This window comes from Gadus chalcogrammus, chromosome 17, assembly GCF_026213295.1.
Source record: "Gadus chalcogrammus isolate NIFS_2021 chromosome 17, NIFS_Gcha_1.0, whole genome shotgun sequence".
Taxonomy (NCBI): Eukaryota; Metazoa; Chordata; class Actinopteri; order Gadiformes; family Gadidae; genus Gadus; species Gadus chalcogrammus.
In genome coordinates, this window is record NC_079428.1 from 12,858,919 (window position 1) to 12,868,918 (window position 10,000).

A 10,000-nucleotide genomic window follows, 5' to 3' on the forward strand; every position below is an offset into this window, starting at 1 on the left:
GGTAGTGCCATGAATTACACATTTTTCAATTAAAAGATAATTTTGCAGGCCCAGAAAGTCTTTAAAAAGGCTGTTAAAATAACTAGAAAGCACATAAAAAAAAGTCGCTCGAGTGACTTCATAACTTTTTCTCTTCACAACCTACGTTGACTGGATGGGTGCCCAAATCAATTCAGAAATCTCAAGTCATTGATTAACGTCTGAGCTAAATTCCAGCTAACAAAGTTTCTATAGCTCATTGTGCGTCATTCTGTTATCTCGTGCGGAACGTCGGCTAGGTTGACAGCTAATTGATGAGTCAACGGGGAGGAGAGCCGGGGCTGCCAAATATGGAAAAGGGCGCGTCCGCAAGAACTTGCTCCTCGTTGTTTTATTGGAGGGCGAGCTGAGATCGGCGGGGCCAGGCCGAGCACACCGAGTCCAACAGTAGGACGGCGAAGAAGAAGAAGAAAAAGTTTAAAGACGACTTCCCTCCCGCAACAGGTTAGTGCGCGGGTTTCCTCACCTGTTACTGTGTCTTTTAGATTTCTGGGCAATGGAAGGTCCCACACTCATGACTATAAGAAGCACAGACGCCGTGTACCTCTCGACAGGTGTGTTGTGGTGCTTGCGTGTGTGTTTTTACCGGTTGTAAATTCCGGTGTTTGTATGGCGTGAGCTTCTTTAGCTGGCTGCCAGGTAAAGTGGCTCGGACCTTGTCCTCCCAATCCCTACACATCTGAAATACACCAAGCTCAAGGGAGATAGGGGTTAAAGCACAGTGGGACACTGTCCCCATGTGTCTAATGTCCATGCGTCAGGAGGATGACTGTGAAGTTAGGTCCAGTAAGCCTGGGCTGTGTTCCTTGTTCATGCTGGCTTTGTTGGACCGGGACATGACTGCTCATCGCTGGATCAGTATTAGCTAGGCTCTCTCTATAGGATACAAACATTGTGTTGTTTTTTCAAAAGGTTTTATATTTGCCAGGAAATATTGTGACGTTGACATACGTGAGACAACTGACAACAGCTTGGAACGTAACTTTTATATTATAATTATAGTAATACTTAATCACTATTACTAGAATCTGTTCTCCACACACACACACACGCGGGCACGTGTGTGTGAAATCTCCTTCAGACTAGTCTGAAAATGATATAAACTAAAATTGAACTATTTCCTCACTTTCTCTCTTTCTTAATGTGATTAAAAAGAATCTATCACAACGTTTCTCCCCACCCCCAGTTCCTTTTTTCGATGCTGTTAAACCTGTTGCTCCATTTCTTTACCTGTTTAAACATTAACCTTGTGGGTGTGTCTGTGACTTAAGGAGTGCCTTCCTTGGGTTACTCAAAGTCTAACAAAGCTGTGTGTGTGTGTCTGTGTGTGTGTGTTGTGACGTCGTGTGTGTGTGTGTGTGTGTGTGTGTGAGAAGTGGGTCAGTAACATCTGAACCTTTTCGAGTATCGGTTCCCCTTCTGTTGAAGACAAAGGTGAGAAATATTATTTTCGAATCAAACGATAGAGGAAGTCGCAGACAGTTTTCGGAGTTTCCCTATTTGAGGTCAACGGTAAAGCGCTCTAGCTATTAAAAACATTTCCGTAAAGCATCAGTTGAGCTGTTTAACTGGTCTGACCAGTATCGAGCCTCTGGAGAGACTCTGGGAGCTAGCAGCAGCAAGCTAAGTGGGAAGCTGTTACTCTGGGTTTGGTCGGCAGACCTCACTCATCCATCCCTGTTCCTCTCTGACTGCAGGGCTGACTCTTCTTCCTCTCCTCTCAGGATAACGTGTTGATTTCCACACCTGCCAGACCGGAGTAGTGGATACCAGACCAGGTTCACCAATCCCAACACGACACAGAAGCACCATGCCTGGTCGGGCCGCTATTTAAGTGATTGTTGAATGGTTCATCCACGGACTTCCTGTTAGTATCACGTCAGCGGGTGTGTGTTTTGCTAATGGCCGCTTCGGAGCTGATCCAGGACACGGATGACACGCCGAACAACTTGGAGGTCACCTTGATCACAGTGGACCCCCCGCCTCCCCTTCCTATGACTCACCTGGTCGCCAACGGCAACCTCTCCTCTTCCTCGCCCTTGTCGGGGGTGCCGCGCGGGCCGAGTGGCGCCCGTCGCCCCGGCGACCACAAGTCCGCCAGCCTGGAGGACTCGCGGAGCCGCCTGATTGGCTGCCTGCACAGCGGCCTGAAGCGTCACCGTGACTACGTGAAGATCGCGGTGCCCCAGGAGCGCGCCAACCGGCTGCCGCGGGAGTGGTGGAAGACGGGCGTGGCCTTCCTCTACGCCCTCTTCAACCTGCTCTTCACCACCGTCATCATCACCTTCGTCCACGAGCGGGTGCCCGACAAGTCGGTGAGCCCCCCGCTGCCCGACAAGTTCTTCGACTACATGGACCGCGTGCCATGGGCCTTCACGGTGACCGAGGTCAACGGGCTGATGCTGGTCGGACTGTTCTTCATACAGTGGCTCTTCCTCAAGCACAAGTAAGAACTCGGCGCACTCGTCCTCCTCACTTTGAGACACGGACTCACTCAAGAGACTCACTCAGGGAAGTGTGTGTGTGTGTGTGTGTGTGTGTGTGTGTGTGTGTGTGTGTGTGTGTGTGTGTGTGTGTGTGTGTGTGTGTGTGTGTGTGTGTGTGTGTGTGTGTGTGTGTGTGTGTGTGTGTGTGTGTGTGTGTGTGTGTGTGTCAGGTCTATCGTAGCGCGGCGGTGTTTCTTCCTCATTGGGACTCTGTACATGTACCGCTGTGTGACCATGTACATCACCACCCTGCCCGTCCCGGGCAAGCACATGGTCTGTGCTCCCAAGGTACGCCCATACCGAGACACGCACAGAAACGAGAGACAGGGTGATCGTACATGCGACACAAAAAGACAGAATAATGGTGCAATGTTAGTGAATGGACATGAATGTTGTGCTATTACGAAGATCTAGATGACCATGTTTTGTTCAAACGTTTTTCATCTCTCCACACATCTGTCCGTCACACTGTCCAGCTGTACAACGACTCTACAGGGAAGATCTGGAGGGTTCTTCAACTGATCTCTGGTGGAGGTAAGAGTCCCTCCTTGTAACCAAGACGTTCACATGATGCCGAGGTCGTCTTAGGTTAAGAGGCAACGAATGCTAAGGGTAACTGGAGAGCAGTGAACTGGTTCTCTGAATCAATCTTCTAGGGGTAAACAGGGGACAGATAAACTAGGATACCTGCACATGTCGATGGAAAGCAAGACGTTTTTATCGGGATAGATAAACGACGCCACGTTACACAACGTTTGAAGGAGTTTGGATATTGGTTTTTGGCGTAAAGATTAAGTTATTGTGTGTGTCTGGTGCCAGCCACTGAATACTAAGGGACCGTGGAGCAATGTCTTAAGTTGGGCGTTCCCTTAGGATATTACTAATATCTTGAATTGTGCTTAAGATATTTGTGTTCTTTCGCTTCGTTTTAGAACAATATATTTTGTTTTAGGTTCATTTTGAATTGACAAATATTTTGAGATGAACTCAATGTATTGGTATATGTTCCCCTATTATTAGACCATAATCTCTACTTGTATGTTGCTGTAGTACCTTTTATTAGACCATTATCTTGAGTGGTAGTACATTAGTATGAGACCATTATCTTGAGTTGTAGTATCTTAGTATTAGAACAACATCTTGAGTTGTAGTACCTTAATACAAGACCATCGTCTTGAGTTGTAGTACCTTAATACAAGACCATCGTCTTGAGTTGTAGTACCTTAATACAAGACCATCGTCTTGAGTTGTAGTACATTAGTATTAGACCATCATCTTGAGTTGTAGTACATTAGTATTAGACCAATATCTTGAGTTGTAGTACCTTAGTATAAGACCATCATCTTGAGTTGTAGTATCTTAGTATAAGACCATCATCTTGAGTTGTAGTACCTTAGTATAAGACCATCATCTTGAGTTGTAGTATCTTAGTATAAGACCATTATCTTGAGTTGTAGTACCTTAGTATAAGACCCTCATCTTGAGTTGTAGTATCTTAGTATAAGACCATCATCTTGAGTTGTAGTACCTTAGTATAAGACCATCATCTTGAGTTGTAGTATCTTAGTATAAGACCATCATCTTGAGTTGTACTACCTTAGTATAAGACCATCATCTTGAGTTGTAGTATCTTAGTATAAGACCATCATCTTGAGTTGTAGTATCTTCATATAAGACCAATATCGTGAGGTCTACGGACTGAGGGTCTATGGACCCTCAGTCCCTGACTGTGGTGTCAGACCTTCAGAACTGACTGCCAGTGGTACCAGTTTATTTCTAACCAAGATCTAGAGGGACAGTATAATGCCGACAGTAATGGTGGTGAATATCTGGTCTCTCCAGGTCTGTCTCTGACCGGCTCCGACCTCATGTGTGGGGACTTCCTGTACAGTGGACACACCGTTATGCTGACCCTGGCTTACCTCTTCATCGCTGAGTGTGAGTCCTGCAAAACACACACACACACACACACACACACACACACACACACACACACACACACACACACACACACACACACACACACACACACACACACACACACACACACACACACACACACACACACACACACACACACAGTAGTTCCTGTTTCTTGGTTGTCTTAATGGTTGTAAAAGGGTCAAAACTTACCTAGCCATAACAAAAAAAAACTTTAGACTGTGATGTATCCTCTACACCTGGACCAGTGTTTATATGGGCCAGATCTGTTTAAGAAGTCCTTTATATCTTATCATCTATAGACATCCAGGAGACGTTCTTTAGTCCTGTATGATAGTCAAGTCCTTTTATACCACACACACACACACACACACACACACACACACACACACACACACACACACACACACACACACACACACACACACACACACACACACACACACACACACACACACACACACACACACACACACACACACACACACACACACACACACTCTGAGTCCGAACAGAACATGTACTGTTCTGCAACCTCATCCTAACCCCTTGTTACCCTCCTCACCCCTGTTTCCTTTCCTCTTGAGTGGTTAGCAACACACCACATGCTTCTCATTGGCTAATTACATTCACATGAGAGTGAGGATCTGATTGGCTGATAGCTGGAGGTCTGTTTGCCTTGGGCTGATAAACAATGTCTGGTGGAGCACGGGATTAAAGTGTGTGTGTGTGTGTGTGTGCAGATTCCCCTCGGCGGCTGTGGTGGTACCGCTGGCTGTGCTGGTTGCTAAGCGCCTCGGGGGTGGTCTGCATCCTGGTGGGCCACGAGCACTACAGCGTCGACGTAGTGGTGGGGTACTTCGTCACCACCCGGGTCTTCTGGACCTACCACACCATGGCCAACACACACGTATGTACACACACTCCCCTCACCATGGCCAACACACACGTATGTACACACACTCCCCTCACCATGGCCAACACACACGTATGTACACACACACCCCTCACCATGGCTAACACACACGTATGTGCACACACTCCCCACACCATGGCCAACACACATGTATGTACACACACACCCCTCACCATGGCTAACACACACGTATGTACACACACTCACCCCACCCTGGCTAACACACGCGTATGCACACACGCCTACCACGGCATGTGACACCCCATGGCTAAAACACATATACACACAATGCACTCACAGAGTACACACGCATACACTGGTAAAGACTTAAAGAGCAAGTGAACCCACTGTTTCAACTAGGAAATGAACACAATGAGATTTTCACGACCTATGGCAACTTTGTAATACAATTTGAGTACTGTCCTTGTGTTTGAGCGTTTTAATGAGCGACGTTTGAATGGTGATTTGGGAGACCTGAAAAAACATAGGATTACTTATTTGAAACTTATTTTAGTAAGTTATGAAATGGCTTAGATTGATTCATTTAGTTGACGAGCATGAGAGATGTATCACCATGTCCTAAGCAAATAGAAAACGTTTTGGGGCTCTCTGGCTCTTTAAAAGCCATCCGGAGGCAGCCATTCCTGTGTTCATATTTTATCATTAAATCATGTTGTCGTTGCTAATGCTAACGGCTAACATTGTGCGCAGGCACTGCGGCGGGCGCCCAACAACCTGCTGGCCAGGACCTGGTGGAACCCCGTGTTCAACTTCCTGGAGCGCAACGTCCAGGAACCGGTGCCGGTGGTGTTCTCCTGGCCCATCACCCTGCCCTCCTCCTGCACACAGCGCTACCGCAGCGTGGACACCTCCGCACGGGACGAGTGACGAGGGAGGGAGAGAGGGAGAGAGGGAGAGAGGGAGGGAGAGAGACTAGCTAGAATCAGTATTGTTACACTAAAGCTGTGGCTGGAGAGCGCGTTTTCATGACAAATGTGATGCTGGGTTGGAGCTAGTCTCGCAGGGCGCGCTCTCGCTGAAGTCGTGTTCTGCACAATGAACGGCATACAGTCCCTGGTCCATGCCCTTTGTCCCAGAGTCTGGTTCAGATAGGAGTAATCTTTCTCTAAAAGACAAGGATTACGTCGACCTGGTCCGTGTAAGAACATGTTGCTCTGTGTCTGTCTCTCTGAAGCCTGACAAAAGCCTGTCAAATATGGCGTCGTTTGGAAAGTAAATATATTTCCCAAATTCTGAGAAATACTTTTTGAAGAGCAGCTTAATCCTGCAGCCGACCAATAGGACACTGCCTTCTTCCCACCAATAGCAGACCAATGGCCAGTTGCCTCCTCCTCTACACTGGAACCAGTTGGATCGCGGAATTACCGACGAGCTAGCCATGTACCCCTGCTGCCATGGAGACGGGGATTCGTGCCAACCAAAATACTTTCTTGTGCCCTTTCTTTACCTCTCGTGCCAACCAGCCGAGAGATTCCTCGGCTCACTCGGCTGACCAACTATAAGGACCACTATGAGGACTCTCAACCACGGCTCCTGTCTTAACCTGAGTGGGTACAGAAGACCTGACTGAGAAACCCCTGCCTTTGGATCACAACTTTTTGGAAACCCGGTAACCATTATCTTCACACTCAGTCCATGCAGAGTGTGGACTGAAAACCTGAAGCGTCCTGGTGACCATAATTTCCTTCTCCAGTCGTGTGTGTGTGTGTGTGTGTGTGTGTGTGTGTGTGTGTGTGTGTGTGTGTGTGTGTGTGTGTGTGTGTGTGTGTGTGTGTGTGTGTGTGTGTGTGTGTGTGTGTGTGTGTGTGTGTGTGTGTGTCCTCACAATGACCTTCATAAATGCCTTAAAGCAATGCAAAGTATTAAGGAACAGTTGGTTCCTTGGTCTAGTAGTGCATCAGTGTTTCTATTTAAGAGTAAAACTGTTATTGTTGTAATATATATGATGATGCTTCATTGTGTGACACTGTTGCCACCTTGTGTTGTTGAAAACGTAAAATGTTGAGCTACCCCTGTCACTGTAACATGATTGCAGAATAATATGTTGGACCTTTGGTTGTTTGTTTTAAATCGTTACTGATTTCCTATAGTATACCCAAGATGTCTGCCAACTCTGTCCCTGTCAATTCCAATAGTACACCCAAAATGTCTGCCCCCTCTAGCCCTGTTAATTCCAATAGCACACCCAAGATGTCTGCACCGCTGTCCTTGTCATTTCCAATGGTACACCCAAGATGTCTGCCATTTTGTACTATCTCGTGGTACGTGCTAGGATGCTGATGCGTTGCCACGGAGAGGGAACCTCTATAAACGTGCAGTGTTTTCGTCTCAGATGTACAACTGGAAGCTGCAGGGTCCAAATTCTGTCTGCGTTGCGTTCACAGTATTCTAAGCTCCAGACTACTATACACACTGTTTACACCAATGACACAGCAGCACAATTCTAATGTTAATGCTTGCATGCTGTACTTGGGATGCGTGTATGCCGACAGAGCTGATGATTCACTAATAAACTTGTGAACACATTGTATTATGAAACTGCACACAGACCCGTTTCCTTTCTAATGCTAGATATTGAACCACATGATTCAGTAGATTCATTTTTACAATTGCTATGATTCACATGTGGATGAATAGTGTGAGTGTGTGACACGTTGGCTTGGGTATCTGGTTGCATGCGTCAACCTTTCTCGCGTAAACGTACACACGCATAATTACACATCAACAAATTTGAGCTAATGCTTTTTTGAGAATCCTTGAAGCGTTGGAGCAAAGATGGAGTGATAGAGTTCTGATGAAGGAGGGATAGAGGATTGATGGAGGAGTAATAGAGGAGTGATGGAGGTGTGAGATGAGTGATCCTTTCATTTAAGTGAAAGGATCTCCACTCTGGTGAGTTCAGAGTGTTCATGTGTGGTTGTTCTGGTTCCACGTAGTACCTCCTTATGACCAGAAGGGGGCGCCTTTTTAGAGTCACAAATGTAATTGTTTGAGAGTCAAGTGGAGTTATTATTCCATTATATTATTTTTCATTCTATCTTATTGGATTGAGTCATTTGTTGATTTCATTATTGTGTGTTTTATTCTGTTTTGACCATATGTTTGATGACTCTGCCACTTGGAAGAGATATATAGAGAGCACAGGGAGCGAGTAGAGAGACGGAGCCTAACAGCCAGAGGAGGTAGAGAGACAGAACAGAGAGAAAGAGGGACGGAGAACAGAGAGATTTTAGAGAAGACTACAGAGAGAGGTGAGTGACAGAGAGAGTAGCGGGACACAGAGAGACAAAGGGAGCAATTAGAGAACTGGGTGTTTGGTAATTACAGGTTCAACATCTAACAACCTGAAGCAGTTGTTACACACTGCTGCTCCCAGAGTGTGTGTGAGTAAGAGAGCGGTGTGTGTCTAAACGCAGGAATCTATCCCTCTGAGGTGCTAATCTTTCCGTCACGCCTTTACGTGGGACGTCATCCCCGTGACTTTGTGTGTGTGTGTGTATCTGTATGTATCTATGTGGGTGTGTGTGTGTGTTTGTGCGTGCGTATCTGTGTGTATGTATTTGTGTATGTGTGTGTGTGTCTGTGTGTATGTATTTGTGTGTGTGTGTGTGTGTGTGTCTGCGTGTGCGCGTGTAGCAAAGTCTCCCCACATTTTTGAAACAGATGTTAAGGGGAAAATCACTGACCTTTGCTTCCTCTGTCTCGTTCTCTCCCTCCCTCTCACTTCCTCGTCTGTCCATAAAGAGGTGGAAACCCCTCATTAGCTCATCAGACACATGTCCTCCTATCTGCCGCCCCCCGTACACCTGTATTCAGTCGATTCTATCAACACTCAGGCACTTTTCACTGCCTGGTATGTATGGAAAATTCACTGCATGTTGTAAAGAATGGGAGTTCACTGCATGTTTGAAGGAATGGGAGTTCACTGCATTTTGTAATGAATGAGAGTTCACTGCATGTTGTGTATGGGAGTTCACTGCATGTTGTAATGAATGGAAGTTCACTGCATGTTGTAATGAATGGAAGTTCACTGCATGTTGTTATGTATGGGAGTTCACTGCATGTTGTGTATGGGAGTTCACTGCATGTTGTAATGAATGGAAGTTCACTGCATGTTGTAATGAATGGAAGTTCACTGCATGTTGTTATGTATGGGAGTTCACTGCATGTTGTAATGAATGGGAGTTCACTGCATGTTGTAATGTGTGGAAGTTCACTGCATGTTGTAATGAATGGGAGTTACTAATGTCTGTGGAGTCCAGGACTCCATCAAGCCAAGCCAGGGATTCACAGACTACGATTCTACAGTGAATCATATGTGTTTAAATCGTCTTTATTTAGTGACCTCCAGGCTGATGCAGCCTATCGTTGCAGTACAGTATTATGTTACACAGAGCTCAGTATAAACACCACCAGCCTATTGTCGATGGATCATGAACATAATAGGATGCTATATTATTAATATAATATTATACTGTATCACTTTATGAGAGGGTCAACTGTGGAATAGTTTTCTTTGTTTGCAGCTGAACAGATGAACTGGAGTCGTCTGGTAAAAAACACAACAGACCTCTGCTCCAACAGACAATCAACAGCC

General features: G+C 46.0%; 2 protein-coding genes across 7 annotated transcripts in view; one reads left to right on the forward strand and one right to left on the reverse strand.

Moving 5' to 3' along the window:
- Positions 1-380: 380 nt before the first annotated feature.
- LOC130370295 (phosphatidylcholine:ceramide cholinephosphotransferase 2-like) lies at positions 381-8,390 on the forward strand. Of its 6 annotated transcripts, XM_056576023.1 has the most exons (8): positions 490-593; positions 1,416-1,473; positions 1,737-2,485; positions 2,696-2,813; positions 3,002-3,059; positions 4,368-4,463; positions 5,210-5,376; positions 6,094-8,390. In XM_056576023.1, exons 3-8 carry the CDS (start codon positions 1,941-1,943, stop codon positions 6,268-6,270), a joined length of 1,161 nt encoding a protein of 386 aa, XP_056431998.1. In that variant the 5' UTR covers positions 490-593; positions 1,416-1,473; positions 1,737-1,940; the 3' UTR covers positions 6,271-8,390. The 6 variants fall into 6 exon arrangements, with proteins under 6 accessions (XP_056431999.1, XP_056431994.1, XP_056431998.1 ...); XM_056576024.1 differs by lacking the exons at positions 490-593; positions 1,416-1,473 and adding an exon at positions 381-483; XM_056576019.1 differs by lacking the exons at positions 490-593; positions 1,416-1,473 and adding an exon at positions 381-483 and having other exon boundaries at positions 1,764-2,485.
- Positions 8,391-9,723: 1,333 nt separating this feature from the next.
- The window catches only part of LOC130370466 (nephronectin-like), a 9,700-nt gene continuing 9,423 nt past the window's right edge, over positions 9,724-10,000 (reverse strand). Inside the window, exon 13 of the mRNA XM_056576217.1 lies at positions 9,724-10,000. This exon is cut by the window's right edge and continues 257 nt beyond it. The gene's annotated coding sequence lies outside the window, so the exon portion shown is untranslated.

Coding starts and splice junctions, on each gene's coding strand:
- LOC130370295 (XM_056576024.1), top strand. CDS start 1,941: ATGGCCGCTTCGGAGCTGATCCAGGACACGGATGACACGCCGAACAAC. Junction 3,060..4,367: donor TCAACTGATCTCTGGTGGAG/GTAAGAGTCCCT, acceptor TGGTCTCTCCAG/GTCTGTCTCTGACCGGCTCC. Junction 4,464..5,209: donor TTACCTCTTCATCGCTGAGT/GTGAGTCCTGCA, acceptor GTGTGTGTGCAG/ATTCCCCTCGGCGGCTGTGG.